This window comes from Coffea arabica, chromosome 3e, assembly GCF_036785885.1.
Source record: "Coffea arabica cultivar ET-39 chromosome 3e, Coffea Arabica ET-39 HiFi, whole genome shotgun sequence".
Taxonomy (NCBI): domain Eukaryota; kingdom Viridiplantae; phylum Streptophyta; class Magnoliopsida; order Gentianales; family Rubiaceae; genus Coffea; species Coffea arabica.
The window spans coordinates 6413493-6430791 of NC_092315.1; the positions used below are offsets into that span (position 1 = coordinate 6413493).

A 17299-nucleotide genomic window follows, 5' to 3' on the forward strand; every position below is an offset into this window, starting at 1 on the left:
AATATAACTAGTCCATTTTCATAGTATATCGTGAATATTAAAAATTCAAGACTCAATTTAAGGCAATTGTTAGAATGGAAGGGTTATTCATGTAAAGTTATGCTTAGTTAAATTACGTATAAGATATTTTAATGGAGACCTAAAACATCTTAATCTAGCTGTATTAAGTCAAATTAAACGAGGTAAGATAAGTGCTAAATTGTTAAGCGAAATGTTTAAAACCGCAATAATAATAATAATAATAATAATAATAATAATGCTAGTAATAATACCATAAGGATAACAATAATAATAATAAATAATAAGGCTGACGAGAACATTAATAATAATAATAATAAATAATTACCTTCTTTTAAATTAGGAAACGTTACAAAAAGGAGAACCTTCTCAATTAAGAAACTTTCTAAAAATAAAAACTTTCCAAATTAGGAAACTTTCCAAAAATAGAGATCGTTCAATTTGAGGGGAACGCTATTAGGGCTCATATAATAGCCTAGACATGAATCTTCGACTTACTCAGAATTGTATACTATGTACTTATAGGGAATAACAACTAATTAGGAAACCTATGCATTGATAGGTACGGTACCAATTAAGAGACCTAAGGTAGTTCCATTCGAGCAGCTAAACAAAGGTAGGTGGTACTTACCCTTCTGAGATTTCAAATGTGCAAAATGAAATTCTTGTTTTCAATCCTATTTTGTTGTGTTGACTCGAAAGGTGTTTGATTAAATGCTTTACTTGGATACTTATGAAAGCTATATTTTACTATACAAAAGGGGTCATGTGACTTATTTGAAATGTTTTGATATGTTATTATATACAAGATGAGCTGAATCCTTTATGAAAGCAAAGATTTATGTATATGATATATGAAATGAATTTTGACCAGTAAAACTCAGAGCAGTCATGGAATAGACGGTAGGGGCTATAGTCCTGTCTAATCGCCATGGTAGCCTGGTATAAAGTCTGACCGATTGGTAAGGTCATGGTAGCCTGGTATAGAGTCCGGCCGATTGACAAAACCATGGTAGCCTGGTATAAAATCCGGCCGATTGGCAAAGTCATGGTAGTCTGGTATAAAGTCCGGCCGATTGACCCAAGAATGAAATGAGATCAATCGATAGTCGCGAAATCTATTGGTCGCCCACCTAGAAGGGGTTTAATCTCAAGGCTGAGTATTCAGTAGCCGGTCATTGCATGTACTTGTTATGAGCTGATATGGAATGATTTATGAACTGATTTGAAATGAGACTTATGAGCTGATTTGAAATGATCTATGAACTGATATGCAACGTTTTACAGGATCATTTATGAATGGATATGAAGAGACTTATGAATTGTTATAAAGTGATTTATGACATTACAATTTCTCATGTATAATTATCAATAAGATGCCTTTTGAACTGCTTGTCATTTCTTTACTAATGATTGTTTTATAAATGACGTTACTTTCAAAATTATGGATGTGAATGATTTGTAAACGATTTGAGTTGTACTTATATATATATGTATCTATAAAACTAAGAGTGCATGGTCCAACAGAGGGGTAAATATTATCTACTGAGCGATGTGTCGCTCAACCCACTTCTTACCATTTTTGCATATTTGTAGATTCTGAAGAGTATGAATTGGTTTACGTAAAAAGACCCTGAGGATGACTTTTATTAGTTTTAGATGAAAAGAAATTGGCAAGCTAGCTACTTCTAATTGTTAGTTTTATTTACTTTTATTTCCACTGTTTCAATCAGAGAATAAATGTACAAATGCCTTGAACATTTGTAGACTTTCTTTTATACGTGATTTGTACCGCACATTATTTAGTTAAATTATTTAGTACCTTTAAAGTTAAATTAGTTAATGTAGCCTTGTATTCTTAAGTGGGACTTGGGAGTACGGTAGATGTCATGTGACGGGCACGCGCGAGCTCGAGGCGTGACAAATTTAGTACATATCATCTAGGCATAATGTGATTCTTATGAATGTGAATTTAAGTCATCCGTAGCTTTACTTGTGATGCCAAATTAACTTGCCATTACATTTAAAGCACATCTATATGCAATGTGTGATTCCTGTATTTGCTGTCGGATATCTCCTCTGGTTTCATTATTCAAGAGCATCTGGTATGGAAATGTTTTTTAAAGTCTTGAATCGAGGAGACATGTAGTATTATGACTTAGTCCTTAGCAAGTTCCTCTCTAATCTTCCATATAACGAATTTCGCATGTCCAATTCCGTAGGACATAAGATAGCAAAATTTTCACCGTCTATAAAAACATTGGAATGAAAACTAAGAACCTACCGAGGAGAGTTTGATTCATAAAATTCAATATTACAGAAACATGGCTACCATATATTAATGTATGCTTATTTAAAAGAATAAAAGAAACAATTCTCCATGTAAAATACATTCTATTATTTTTTTTGTATGTACTAAATTTGTTCTATGAATCAGAATGTGATGCTTCCACTACAAGAAAATTGCGTTTCTGTGACAGGCGAAAGTCGTCACTAAAAATTCAGAAGTTGTCACAAAAAAAGCTTGTGACGACTTTTACTACTGTCACAGAGCTGTCACTAGTTCTATGTCACAAAAGGGGGTCCATGTGACGACTATTGTAAGTCGTCACAAACGATTTCGCTTTTGTGATGACTCTTGTCGTCACTCATTGTTGTACATTGTGTGACGACTTTTATTGTCACTAAACTGGCTAAATTCTTGTCATAGTCAACCCTTGGAGTTGTCACATTATGCTTCCGTTCAGTGACGACTTTTATTGTCATTGTTTTCCATCCATAAAAAGTGACGACTTTCTAGTGTCACTAGTAAAACTTGTTGGCAGTGACAACTTTTTTATTGTCATTTATTTTTTTGTAAAAAGCAATAAGCTAATGTTAATTACGCAACATAGCTACCAACAATCACAAAACGTTCATTGAGTAGCAAGGAGAAAAAAAAGCCAACCTACGAAAAGAAAACCAACATTCATTTCCAATAGAAGATCAACCGAAATACATATATATATAAATGTTGCCTCAAATGAGTCATAAACCATGCACCATCCAAAATAAGCCATTCAGTTACAATACTAGTGATTTCCCATCCACAATAGAGAGTAGTAAAGTTCTATACAAAAATATGAGCACGATTCCCATCTAGAACAAAACATGAGCACGATAGGCCTTGTAGTCTTCAATTCAAAAACCATCTTCACAGCAATGACTGGCTTCTTCTTCTTGGGAATCGTGTTAGAACCTACACGTTACCAAAATTGAAGCAATGAGCACTGGTGTTAAAACTGGAACTATACTTCTAGATAGGCACCATATTATAAAAACTAATGTACACTGTTCAAATGACACTAACCAAAGAAAAGGTCATCGCCATCTAAAATGCCTTGACAGTACGTTATGGCTAGATTAGTGTTATACCATCAATTCTGGTTTGACATCCTCCTCTCCATCCCCATGTTTAGTACTATCCCCACAATTTTGGTGTCGAAATTGTTCCCCATGGTGTATCCATCTTGTGTAGCTTTTACGAATGCCTTGAGTCAATAAGTGATCCTCCACAACTGTTTTAGTTTGGTTACAAAAATTATTGCATTGTGTACATGGGCATGGGATTTTCTGAGTGTCAACTTTTTGAGAATATGCAAACTTGAGGAAATTTTTGACTCCGAGTTCATAAGCCTTGTCCTTCCTATTGCTAATCTTCATCCAAGTTTTATCCATGTCCTAGATATACACACATCAGCCTTTAGTACAAAATACTTTTCTAATATCAAACTAAAGAGAATAATTTGTTAACTAGCCTTTTCAAAAATTAAGGCTACAAGTCATATGAAAAGCAGCCATAAAAGTAATATGAAAATTCATATGAAAAGCCATGAAATCAGTATCATATATCAAGAAAAGTAATATGTATAGCAGCCACGAAATGAACATGAAATTAACCATGAAAAGCTCGGATTGAATTGAAGCCTGTGGCATTTGTCAGATTACAAATTTCTCAGATAGCAGACGTGGCATATGAAATTGAGGGAGCTACAAATCAACGTATATAGCTTTAGTATACGAGCTAATGCTAGAGTCATGTAGAAAGCTGAAAGAAAAACCCCAAGAGAGCAAGGTCAGCTTCATTCAGAACAAATTTAGCTTGATGATCTAATAGCCTAACAGAATGTATCTGCGACAACAAAGACACTCAGAAGCCACATGCGTGCACTTGCTCATAAACACAAGGCATGAAATTTATCTTGCTATATTAACTAACCAATTGCTTTACCTTTCCTCTCTTTTTTTTTCCTTTTTCCGACAATGAAACCCACACTTCAACTCGGATTCCGGGGGGGAGGGGGGGGAATAGGGATCGATGCATGTTTTCCGCAGACCTCACTTTTTTGCATTAAATGAGAAGTGTCACTTTTGTTTCTTGGGGTTTTACTTATTCAAAGACCAGAAATAAAGGCAGACATACACATTTTATTGCCTGCCCCTTTCTGCTGAAACAGCAGGGCCAATTAATGGGGTAGGAACCGAAAACGAAAAGGAGAACTTAGATCCCAATATGTTAATGCCAGGGAGTCCGGGAATCGACATTGTTGACTTGCACATTTCTTTAGGCAAATGCTAAACAGTAAACACACAGAAGCCACAAACTCTTACCAGTCCACATCTCCAAAGTCCAAACCATTCCTTGCATCCACATTGCACTGGCTTTTAACAAAAAGACTTGGAAGAGGTGAAAGAAAAACATAAAAACTTTCGTGACTTCATCATATGCATTTATGCTTGTGCACCTCCATTCATTGTATTCTAACTACCCAAAATAAATGAAGTAACTAAACACAAGCATTTTTTGTCACTAGTATTGATTCGCATTCTACAGGTGGGACAAAGATTAAGGTGATAGAAACATAAAGACCAAAAGATAAAACATAAATGAGAAAAATAAGAAAGTACTAGAAACTTTAGAGTTGAGATTATGCTGTAACATTTTTTTTATGTGATATATGATAGATAAAAAGATAATTAAAAAAATAAAAAAATAATTAAGAAGAATACATGTGATGAAACGTAAAATTTAAATTTAAAAAAAAAAAAAAAAACAGGACCTATCCAAACATAGTCAATTGTTGAGCATTTCAACGAACAACTTCACATGATACCATACTACTATTAGTAAATAGGACTTGTATTTTTTTCCCCCTCTCATAACATCAATTCGGACTCAAACATAGGGCAGCATAAAAACAGAAAAAGTGCAAAAACCAGCACGTCAGAGCCTCTCAAGACTCTGTTTTCTACCATGAAAAATTAGCTATCATGTTCGGACAAACACTGAACTAGCCGAATGTTCCTTTTTCTCACACGCAAAACGCAAGCAAAATCATCTTCAAGTAGAACTCTCAACTGGGCATTTCATCGAACAGGTCAGGGGTATAAAGAATTTCGCCAATCCTTTGCTCAATTTGAAGTTAATCAGCCCCAAAATTTACAGCATCCCAATCAAATTTCTCACACAACAGAAATTATAGCCCCACATGAATACATAGACGTCAGAAAAGGATAAAAGTTTTACTAAAAAGAAGAAAGGAAGAGAAAATCAGGTCAATACCTCTCATTTTCACCCATCCGCTAACAAAATTAAAGAGAGGAATGGAGAAAGGGAACCTTACCAAGCTTTTGCGGTGAGGACTTGCAGGTGGTGGTGGTGGATTCTGGTGGCAGCAGCGGCAACAGCAACTCCTTGCTGATTCCTTCGATTCTTGGTTTTCCTTTGCTCTGTTTTCTTGTCGAAGCTCTTCCCTTTTTCCACCCCTCTTTTTTCAATTTTTCTTCCGTCTACTCTCTGGCTCTCTCTCTCTCTTTTTGCTCTGTTTTCTTTTTCCTTTCTCCAAACCTCCTCCCTTTTTCCGTTCAGCCGAAGACCTCCTCTCCTTTTTTTCTTTCATCCAACCAAATTAATGCAGTCAAAATATGTTCGCATTTCATAGCTCCTCAAAGAAAGCCGGTTCTGACCATCCCTAACACTGTTAATACTCCAGATCGCAAGTGTTTCGGATGCGATTTGGCCAAGAGTATTATCTTCCCCACTGCTAATTAACAATCTAATTCATAAATTAGTCTTTACAATAGAAGGCTGAGCAGCTTTTGAAAGCAAAAAAAAAAAAAAAACACATACCGCACAATTAGCTGAAAAGGGGGTCGGAGAAAAGTCTAAACTAAAGTCGCGGAACGAGGAGGGAGCTTGGAAGTGTTCTGACTTCGCTTCTTCGGCGAGCTTGACCTGAAGATTGGCACTCGTCAATGGTGCTTTAGAGGAGCATTTTGCGGAAGCAGAAGGTGTTAGAGGTCCAGAGTTTTTCGGTGTTCACCATAGGAAGGAAAGATTGAGAATGAAATTTGTCTAAGTGTTGGAAGAGAGAAGCGGCGAGACTTTTGTTTGTCTGTGAACAACCAAAAACGACGTCTTTTTGTAGAGATTTCAGCCACAAGCTTCGCGACTCTTTCAGATTTCAGACTGGCGCTCTTTTTTTTTTGCATCTAAACACGTCTTTGAGATTCCAGGATTCACGCCTTTAGCTTCATACATCTTTTTTCTTTTTTTTTTTCCCTGGTAAAATTTTTTTTTTCAGGTTTCTTTTTTCATACTTAATCTCTTTTTTTTTTTCTTAATCTCATCTATAAATATCAAATAAATTATTTGATATTGGTTTCTTTTTTGTGCATGTGTATATATGTGTGCTTGTTTGTGTCTATATACATCTTTTTGGGTTTGGACAACTCAATATACAAATTATTTATGAAATTACCTTACAATAAAACTTACACAATAAAATATGTTTCAAAAATTTAACATGCATAGAATTGCTTATATACAGTATAGCACTTCTTACTCATGCTTATCATACTCTTTGTCTATTACTTAGTTTTTATAATAAATTAAAAGAAACATGTAATCAAATATTCTGTTAAATGTGTTACAACTCTCAATCTTATTGCACGACAGATATTTTACTGAATAATTTTAATTTCGTATATACCCATTCCATATGAAAATAATTATTACTTATGATGTATTACACGTTATACTAATCTTTCACAATGCTAACATTAGACTACAAATTATATTCAATTACACTTTTTCAAATTATTTCAGTTATTGATTTTTGGGGGTTGTTATAAGTAATAATAAACAATTCATGAAAAAAATTTTATGCTCAGACATGTCTATTATGTCAACTTAGCAAAAATTACAAATATCTAAAACTAGTTTGTTATTATATCATTTGCATTTTGCTAATACGTAATGAATAGGGGCTAAATTATAAAATTAGGGTGTCATATCTTCTGTGCTTTTGCTCATATAAAAGAATTGGGGGCTAAATAATAAAATTAGGGTGTCATAGTAGAATTAGTGAAATTTGATGAAAATACTATAGAATTGCTTATATACATTATAGCACTTCTTACTCATGCTATCCTACTCTTTGTCTCTTACTTAGTTTTTATAATAAATTAAAAGAAACATGTAATCAAATATTCTGTTAAATGTGTTACAACTCTCAATCTTATTGCACGACAGATATTTTACTGAATAATTTTAATTTCGTATATACCCATTCCATATGAAAATAATTATTACTTATGATGTATTACACGTTATACTAATCTTTCACAGTGCTAACATTAGACTACAAATTATATTCAATTACACTTTTTCAAATTATTTCAGTTATTGATTTTTGGGGGTTGTTATAAGTAATAATAAACAATTCATGAAAAAAATTTTATGCTCAGACATGTCTATTATGTCAACTTAGCAAAAATTACAAATATCTAAAACTAGTTTGTTATTATATCATTTGCATTTTGCTAATACGTAATGAATAGGGGCTAAATTATAAAATTAGGGTGTCATATCTTCTGTGCTTTTGCTCATATAAAAGAATTGGGGGCTAAATAATAAAATTAGGGTGCCATAGTAGAATTAGTGAAATTTGATGAAAATACTATAGAATTGCTTATATACATTATAGCACTTCTTACTCATGCTATCCTACTCTTTGTCTCTTACTTAGTTTTTATAATAAATTAAAAGAAACATGTAATCAAATATTCTGTTAAATGTGTTACAACTCTCAATCTTATTGCACGACAGATATTTTACTGAATAATTTTAATTTCGTATATACCCATTCCATATGAAAATAATTATTACTTATGATGTATTACACGTTATACTAATCTTTCACAGTGCTAACATTAGACTACAAATTATATTCAATTACACTTTTCCAAATTATTTTAGTTATTGATTTTTGGGGGTTGTTATAAGTAATAATAAACAATTCATGAAAAAATTTTTATGCTCAGACATGTCTATTATGTCAACTTAGCAAAAATTACAAATATCTAAAAATAGTTTGTTATTATATCATTTGCATTTTGTTAATACATAATGAATAGGGGTTAAATTATAAAATTAGGGTGTCATATCTTCGGTGATTTTGCTAATATAAAAGAATTGGGGGCTAAAAAATAAAATTAGGGTGTCATAGTAGAATTAGTGAAAGTTGATGAAAATACTGTAGTATACAGTGATGCAAAACGTTGTCACAAAATTGGAACCAGGTAGACTTTCAATGACAACAAGTTATGTTGTCACTGTAGAGAGAGCGTTTGTGACGACTTTACTTGAGTTGTCATAAAATCATTTCCCGCGGCATCAAATGAGATGCGCGCCAACTATTTCGTGACGAGTTGAGAATGACAACTTCCAATGTTGTCACTGATTATGCTTGTGCTGTACTCATCTGTGATGACACCTAATGTCGTCACTGAATTAGGTTATCTGTGACAAGATTTTTGTTGTCACATAAATTTTTGTCACTGAAAAACATATTTCTTGTAGTGTTCATTAATCATTGTGTTGAAGTTTCCAGTATTAGAACTTCATTTTCATTAGCTCCACTTTCTTAAACAAAGTACTGATGATCAAGAGTTAACTTGATCAATAACAATTGTTGTAGCCTTTCTGCTGCAAGATAGTGTAAGCGTCGGATGGCAAGGACAGTTCAAAAGGAATAGAACAAAAAACCTACACTTAAACAAGTTCACTAAATTAGGAAATTAAAGAGGATTACAATGACTTCAAAACAAGCTGAAAAGGACAGCCTATGCAGATTGCATGCTACAAATGACATCCAAGAAACACTAAAACAGTACTTGTTGAACTCAAAGAAAGCCCTAACATTGCAAGATCAGAAGTAAAATAACAACCTAGACTCATCTCATTTAGGGAATAATTTTACCACCTCCAATGCCACCACCAACTCCGACTCCGCCCACTCCTCCTGCACCGCCTACTCCACCAACACCGCCAACACCACCTGCACCACCTCCACCACCAACGCCACCTAGGCCACCAACTCCGCCGAGGCCGCCAAGTCCACCAACACCACCAAGTCCCCCAACCCCACCACCAGCTCCACCAACCCCACCACCAACTCCACCAATGCCACCAAGTGTTGGAATCAAGCCAGCATATCCAACTCCAGCCCATCCCCCAATGCCACCATAGGTGATGAAGTTCTTCTTGTCCTTAACGCCAGCACCACTTGGAGATGGAGCTGCAGCAGTTCTCACATTCAGTGTATTTTCAGTTTGAGTTTCGTTAGGCTTCGCTGTTGTAGCGATAGTAGTACTAGGAATGTTTCTTGCTGCTGCTGCATGCACAAATATTACTGCAGCAAGTACAACCATCACGTACACTATCAACCTGGCCATGACTAGCCCTTTTCCTCCCTCTCTCCCTCACACAAAACCTAACAGAAAAAAGCAGAAAATAAAGAGATGTTATAATCAGGAAGTGGGGTGTTCGTGAATGTGGACAAGAAGGCCTATTTATATTTGGAGAGATTGAGAAACGCAATCCAATTAGCTAAGGTAAAAAATAAAAAGAAAACAAAATTAAAGGAGTACGGTTAGATAGGGGATATTTAAAGAGAATAATAAATGAGGGTTGCATTAAAATTTGCATGCAGAATCTCGAGAGGAGTAGCGGTATATCTATAAGGGGGCAGAGTTAGGTGAATCGAAAGAAGAGAGCATTTAGTTAGAAATGTCAACCCCTCCAGTAAACACTAAAGCCAAACCACAATTGCCTAGTACGCACTACGCAGTAGTAATGTATATCACGCATTCATCACACACACACACACACACACACACAGATGCTACTACAGCCAGATTTCTTGTGTCTTGGATTTTTCTAGGTCATGTACTGTAGTTTTGGGCATTTAAGGTTAAATGGACATAAATATAAGATTTTAAATCACTTCTAAAGCTAAAAGTTGTGAATATTATATGTAGCTTTAGAAGTAAACGTATGATGTAAACTTTATGTAAACTTTATGTGAATATTATGTGAAAATTTTACTTTATGTAAACGTGAACAATGTCTAGGATCAATATTTCGTATGATGTAAATGTATCTATGTGTACAAATATTCAACATCTGGAGAAAAAAGTTTAATAGCGGCGACGAGTCTAAAACTCATGTTACAAACCCCAAAAAAGAACAGAAATTAAAAAAAATTTTAGTAGATGATATACAAACAGATTTTGAGAGTCATATGTTGTTTCCAGATGTTTGTTTCCTCATTGGTACCTGTGTTCAGATTATAGTACACCTCAATTTGGATGGCCCTTTTCAATTTTTGACTTATACAACATATTAATTGAGCATTGGGAAGTGGGAACCGAAGATGCCTGAGCTCTGTATCATCTATCCTTCATCATTATCAGGTCTATGAATTGACTATGAAGAAGAGAGAAGAAAAGAAAAAAAACTAAAGTAGATATGAAGAGTAAAGACTACAAAAGTAGTCTGCAACTGTATACATTGACTCGAAAACTATCGAAGAATTTAAGTCTTGGCCCCTGCATGCTTCACAAATGTATTCTGGGGCAGCTCAAACAATTAACAGATTTATTATGAAGAGTATAACACGCGTAATTGTATATAGATGGGCTTTAATTAATGAAAGGGGAGGTGGTATAGGTTAATCCGCCTTTAGCAAGCCCCTAGAATGTAGGATTGGGCAATACCATCTTGAATTTTGATCATTTTAGTCAATTCCAATTGCCAAGGCTTTGATTTTTGAAAAAGAATACCATATGAGAAATTGCCGTTGCTCCAATCCCTTGCGAGTATCAAGTTTAAAAGGACTGAAGGCGTGAACAAAGATAGGAAAAATCGTAACCCGTCGGAGGAAGGCGTGGTTAATTGTCACCTTTTAGAGTCGGAGAAGACGCGATTGCTGCTGTTTAAAATACCACGACTTTAGAGGCCTAATGAGAGGTCTCAAGAAATTCTACATATGTATAGAAAAAATTCTGCTCTTGCGTTCAATTTCAATTGAAATGGCGTGATTTTTAACAAACCTTCCAAGTCTAAAGGAGTGGAGTCTTGACAGCAAACTTGAAGGCGTGGTAAATGCATAGCTAGAGCTTCATCTTTTGGAATTGAAGAAGGCGTGATTGTTGTTGTTTGAATTTGAACTACAGCGATTTTAAGTGGCCTAATGGAGGAGGTCACAAGAGGTTCTATATGGATGTCAAACATACGTGATTCTCAGTATGATATCTGTAAATGACTTTGCTTTTGAATTTAGTCATTCCAATCCTTTGATGGATTTTATTCCTTTACTTCTTTAATTTCCCCTTATGGCCCTTTTTAAGTAAACTTTGTAAATTCTTGAGACTATTAAAGATCATGCTCTGAAAGAAAACTATATAATGTGTATCAAAAGTGTACAGCATTTGAGAGAAAGACAAGGGAAGATGGATCAAAAAGCTTTCCCACGAAATTCTTGCAATCTAGACTACTTCCACATTTTGCTGCTATCCTCTAAGATTGGCTTGAAGAAATAGCACGGATTTGAAGTTCAGACAGCTTAGCATGAGTCAACCAAAGTAATTTCATTGGTGAGGGCTCGAAATAAATGACTATTTTGTTGTCCTTTAAGAAGTTATCAGCAACTTGCAAGAAAGTGTGATGGAACTCAGAAATTAGCAAACTGGTGGAGATTGATACTTATAACAGAAGAGAGATTGATACTTATAACAGAAGAATTTGAGGGAATGACACAGGAAAACAAAGGAAATGAAAATTGTTCGCTGTATTTTGAGAAAAAGAATTCAAGAATGCTGGAGCAATATTACAGAGCTACACAGCCAGTCAGTCTCTGGAAATGACCCATTGGAGCTAGTAACACTGAAAAGAATTGCTGCAGAAAACATCCAACTTTATTCACACACTTGATTTGTGCAAAAAAAGAAATGTCAATGAAAAAAAAAACTAAAATAGCTGGTAAGTTTACCAAAAGAAATATGAGTATCAGTTCCATTGAAACGTATGCGAGAAAAGAGGAATGCATAGACTAACGTAATGCCCACGAATCAATTTTCTATTAAGCTGAATGATGAAAAAACCAAAAACACAGAAATAATTGGAGGTTTATAAATTTAAATAGCTGCTAAGCCATCCTCTCAACTCAGAAGGATTTGAGAGAATTTCAAATATATCGTCAAACCCTTCAATCCAAATGCAGTCAGAAAGAATCAAGTTACTTAATGATTGCAAAATGCAGTGTAAGAATGAAAACAAGGGCAGTGCTGGAACCACCTCAATATCAAAGGGAAAATTTGAGGGAGACTTGAAAAAAGGAGAAGTTTCTTTGTTAAAAGAATGTAAGGTACCTGATTGCATAATTGCCCGTTAAGCGAAACAAACGATCAATTTTGCCGTGCTGAATCAGCTTATCAAAATGGACGGTACATGGCTTACTTTGTAAAAATCCTCTCCTTCTTGACCATCTATAACTCGAACCCTGTTGTTGAATGTGTCTGGCATTTCCTGAATTACAATTTCTTTCAATGTTGAAATAAACTTCAGACCATCAGGAATCATTTTCAACTCCGTGCATTCTCTGATTCTAAGATGAGAAAGGTGCGGCATGGCACCTTCCTCCACCCTCCAATCTTCTAACCTCTCCATAACATCTAGCCCCAGAAACCTCAGTCGAGGAAATCCCAACGAATGACAAGCCATCTCTGTACGGAAGGAAACATCAATCAGCCAGAGCTTTTGCAAATTGGGTAGCTTTTCTAGTGTTACCATTGGGTCTCTACGGAAACTTGAGTCGCGAAGCGACAGTTCATTGAGGTTTTTAAGGAAGTGGAGTTTGTAATCAGGCAAGACGCCAAAGCATCTATCAAGAGTCAGATGATGGAGATTGCTTTCAAACAACTTTTCTAAAAGATTTGAGCATTTTTCTAGGGTGAGAGAATTATTCTTGGCAAATCTGACGGTTGCCTCCTTCAAGTGCTGTAAACTTGAGATACACTTCATGATTTCTTCACCATCATTCTCCCCAATAACGATTGCTTTTAGCACCTGAAGACTAGTTAACTGTTGCAAATCTCTAACTTCACAATTAAATGCACTAAAGTTCTCCAATATCTCCAGTTTAATTAAACCCGCCAAACGTAACTTACACATGCGATTTATTAACGCCCATTCTTGAGGATTGGGAAGATATAGATGTCTTAGTCGTCTCAACTTCCACAGAACATTGGCAATCCAACCTACATTAAAACGATAGAGATCAAGGGTTTCCAGGTGGTCCAATTTTCCTATAGATGATTGAAGAATAATAGCATCCGAATTTCTCAGACTTAGGTATCGCAAGTGGATATGGCCCTCTATTGTTAATTTGAAAAAATCAAAAAGAATGCAAGTGTTATCCTTGCAGTTATTTCCACCTAAATAACTTAGGCCTTCAATATTCAATACTCTTAACATCCTGAAGTTACTAAACCTTGTCCTTGCCAATCGATGATAGTATGGATGGTCCCTTATGCAAAATGTAAGTGATCGGACATGCCTGATTGTTTTTTTCTTGTGGGGAACATACTTCGGGATTTCATCCCTGCTCAAAGAAATCACAAGCCTATCAGATTTACTTCCAGAAGATGTTGATTCTATTAACTCTAGATTATCATTGTGACGATAATCATTAACCTTCAAAAAATTTTCATCTCTTCCCTTGGCCAAGCATAGATCTCTCATAAGGTCATGAAGGCGACAAGACTCAAATTTTCTGTACCCAGGTTCGTCCTTTAACTTCACTTGGACCATGCACCGTTTCACAAATTCCCCTAAATAACGTTCTGCAACGTCCATCATTGATTCTCCTTCTATTTGATCTTCTTTGGATACCATTCCCTCAGCCATCCATATCTGATACAGACTATCGGTTCTGATGTCATGATCTTCAGGGTATATGCCAAGGTAAAGGAAACAGGGCTTCAATTGGTATGGCAAGTCATAATAGCTCAAAGCTAATATTCTTTGTATTTCTCCTTCTCTTTGTCCAATCCTCTCACCCCTACCAAGATAAAACTTAATATGCTGGTATACAAATTCCCACTCCGAAAAATGGTCCTTTGTTGAAAGAATTCCACCAAGAACAACTACAGCTAGTGGAAGACCGCCACAATGTTTAACCATTTCCATCCCTAACTCTTCCAATTTGACGATATCTTCATTACCTATAAATGAAGCAACAAAATGAGAAAGGTTTGTTCGTTTTATAGGCTACTATTACTGCATTCGTCACAGGCACAAAATGTTTGTGCTCTATAAGGCAACTTGCAAGGAGTTTTTCAGTTTGTTTTAATGGAAGAAGTTTCACGAGTAGATTTAATTTCCAAAAAAAAAAAAAAAAAAAGAAGAAAGAATACGCAACAAAGTTTCAGTTACCTCCTAAGTTCATTTAAGTAGGGAACTGAGCATGCATATTTTCGGCATCTAGCATTGTTTGAAAATTTTCCTCCTTTCTTATGTTCTTCATTCGTTTGTAAGTTTTCCTTATTCCTCATGTTTTTCTATATCTTGAATTTAACATTAGATTCCCAGCTATCAGTTCCCTAAAATCCTCAGGCGGAGTTGTTACATTTCGTTATTGAGATCTTCTCTGACATTCACAGGTTTAAATGGATCTCAAAATGTCATATCTAAGATAAAGAAGCCGCTAGATCAATTTTTGTTCTTCTCTCTTTGGTTTTTAACAGACAATATCAGAGGATAACTACTGAAAAGCATATATTGTATACAAGAGAGAGCATATGCATCTTACGGAATGATAAATGATGAATAAAAGCTATCATACAACTAGATAAAAAAGCATGTGAAAATTTGATGAATAAAAGCTATTATACAACTAGATAAAAAAGCATATGAAAATTTGTTTGCAAAATCACGTACCATGATTATATCTTTCTCTTAATGCTTTCTTTTGAAGCAGTTCCCAGCTCTCATCATAGGACAAAAGTCGAGGCTCATGGTGAAAACCATTAGGACCTATGTGTGTCGCCACATTTTTATTACGAGTGGTAAGCAATATTTTGCTTCCCTTCTCTCTAGTTGGGAAGGCATTTTTTATGCATTCCCAAGCATCAGTGGACCAAATGTCATCAAGAACAATCAGGCATCTTTTATTCTGCTGGATGTGGTAAAGTTGCCTGACTAGTTCGTCATCATTCCAGGATCTTACAATCTCCTCTTTCCTTTCAGGAATAAGTTTGACCAAGATCCCTTGCAAAATCTCTTTCGTTTGCCATTGTTGAGATATGCAAAGCCAGGCAAAGCTATCGAAATGACGCCTCACATTTGGGTGGTTATACACTTTCCTGGCAATAGTTGTCTTCCCCAGACCCCCCATCCCACAGAGAGAAACAACTCTATAGTGGCTTGTCCCGTCTTCACTTACCAGGTTCTGAACCAGCATTTTGACATCGCTTTCCAAGCCAACAAAATCGTCCTCCTCAACATGGGAATAAGTCCTCCTGATGGATTGCAGTTGCCTCGAACTTGGACCTTCCTTCTCCATTATTGTTCTTATCCCATAATCTCGAAAACGTTGGGTGAGTTTAGAGACTCTAGTGTTGAGGCCCTGAATATCTACTCCAACTCTGTGCCTCATGTAGCACTCTTTGAAAACGCAAGCGTATCGTTTAAGGACATTTACAAGACCACCTCTCCTTCTGGATCCAACTTTGAATGCAAATGTTTCGATCAAGTCTTCTGCTTCATATGCAAGATCTTTGCATTGTGAAATCCACTCACGAATTACAGCATCATCATGTTGCTTTGCATCAGCATCTCTTAACAGGGCTTGCATCAGCTTCAACTCTGACTGAAGTTGCTCAGCTTGATCGCTCACTCCACGTAGAAACTTGCCTTCCTCAATCAATAGATTACTCAGCCTTTCTATGATAAAAGACACGACAGGCTCTGCCATTTCGGCCATTAATTTGGATGGTACAACTATAGATGGGATGTATTTTATCAATTCAGGTTACAACTAAGTGCTGTGATATGTAGTTTCTTCCATAATTATGTAGATCTTTGTATACCTTGCTTACAGAAGCAACAAGGCATTTTACTTTCGATGTAATTCCCCATTCGCTAACTTTTGGATTTTTTTACTACTCCTCCTATCACTTTACTCTGTTTTTTTCCCAGTCATCAACATTTTGCCATGTGTCCTAGTTAAAGATAATAAGCCTTCAATCTTCTTCTTTTTTTTCAGTATGAAGGCAAGAATATCTTCCTAACGTTATTTAGTGGAATTATCAAATCTAATGTGACATATGATCCAAGTCCTGGATCTCTTAAAGTACTGAAAAGAATGCTCTGTTTGAGAGCGCTTAAATTTTCAGTGTTGTTAGAACCGGATCGAATCAGTCGGTTCGACTGGTTGGACCGTAAACCAGTCTTCTTTACGAGTTGGTTTGTAGTATAAAATCGCTTTGGTCAAAAATCATTTAAAATCGGCAAAAACCAACTAAATCAGTGACACAGTTCGACTAGTTAATCTGGTTCTCAATCTTTTCTTTTTTCTTTTTTCCAAACATAATTTGAATTACTTAAATTATAACACTTTTATTTATTAATAGAAATAAGAAAATACCACCCACTTAGTGTAAATACCAAAATCATTCGCTTTCTTGAATGATTTCTAAATCAAATTGTTTTCATCCCTATGAGCTTACCAATTTAGCACCGGTGATTCCAACTTGTATTAATTTGTTTTAATTTAGTTTTTGAAATAATTTTGGAGAATGGACATATTTTAGCCATGAATTTACATTTTTATATAGATATTTATTAGGTGTATATTTGATTGCAAGTGTAACATTTTTGGAACATTTTCTATGATTG

At 35.3% G+C, this 17299-nt stretch overlaps 2 protein-coding genes and 1 long non-coding RNA gene across 5 annotated transcripts; all 3 read right to left on the reverse strand.

Moving 5' to 3' along the window:
* Nucleotides 1–2970: 2970 nt before the first annotated feature.
* LOC113736465 (uncharacterized) lies at nucleotides 2971–6442 on the reverse strand. Of its 3 annotated transcripts, XR_011842433.1 has the most exons (4): nucleotides 6188–6442; nucleotides 5682–6098; nucleotides 3368–3738; nucleotides 2971–3256 (listed from the first exon to the last, which is right to left on the reverse strand). It is a non-coding gene; the product is annotated as an uncharacterized lncRNA (long non-coding RNA). The 3 variants fall into 3 exon arrangements; XR_011842434.1 differs by lacking the exon at nucleotides 3368–3738 and having other exon boundaries at nucleotides 5682–6113; nucleotides 6188–6437; XR_003459717.2 differs by lacking the exon at nucleotides 3368–3738 and having other exon boundaries at nucleotides 6188–6435.
* Nucleotides 6443–9107: 2665 nt separating this feature from the next.
* On the reverse strand, nucleotides 9108–9933 carry LOC113738180 (uncharacterized). The gene has a single exon (XM_027265403.2). It carries the CDS (start codon nucleotides 9793–9795, stop codon nucleotides 9304–9306), a length of 492 nt encoding a protein of 163 aa, XP_027121204.1. The 5' UTR covers nucleotides 9796–9933; the 3' UTR covers nucleotides 9108–9303.
* A 2795-nt stretch (nucleotides 9934–12728) lies between these two features.
* Nucleotides 12729–16376, reverse strand: LOC113737974 (putative disease resistance protein At1g50180). The gene is made up of 2 exons (XM_027265107.2): nucleotides 15341–16376; nucleotides 12729–14625 (listed from the first exon to the last, which is right to left on the reverse strand). The coding sequence occupies exons 1-2, from the start codon at nucleotides 16374–16376 to the stop codon at nucleotides 12827–12829; spliced, it is 2835 nt and encodes a 944-aa protein (XP_027120908.1). The 3' UTR covers nucleotides 12729–12826.
* Between the last annotated feature and the right edge of the window lie 923 nt (nucleotides 16377–17299).

What these genes read in the sequence shown, in the direction of transcription:
- LOC113738180 (XM_027265403.2), bottom strand. Translation starts at nt 9,795, where the DNA reads ATGGCCAGGTTGATAGTGTACGTGATGGTTGTACTTGCTGCAGTAATA.
- LOC113737974 (XM_027265107.2), bottom strand. Translation starts at nt 16,376, where the DNA reads ATGGCAGAGCCTGTCGTGTCTTTTATCATAGAAAGGCTGAGTAATCTA. An exon ending in AAGAGAAAGATATAATCATG is followed by an intron (nt 14,626 to 15,340) that starts GTACGTGATTTT and finishes CTTCATTTATAG; the next exon opens with GTAATGAAGATATCGTCAAA.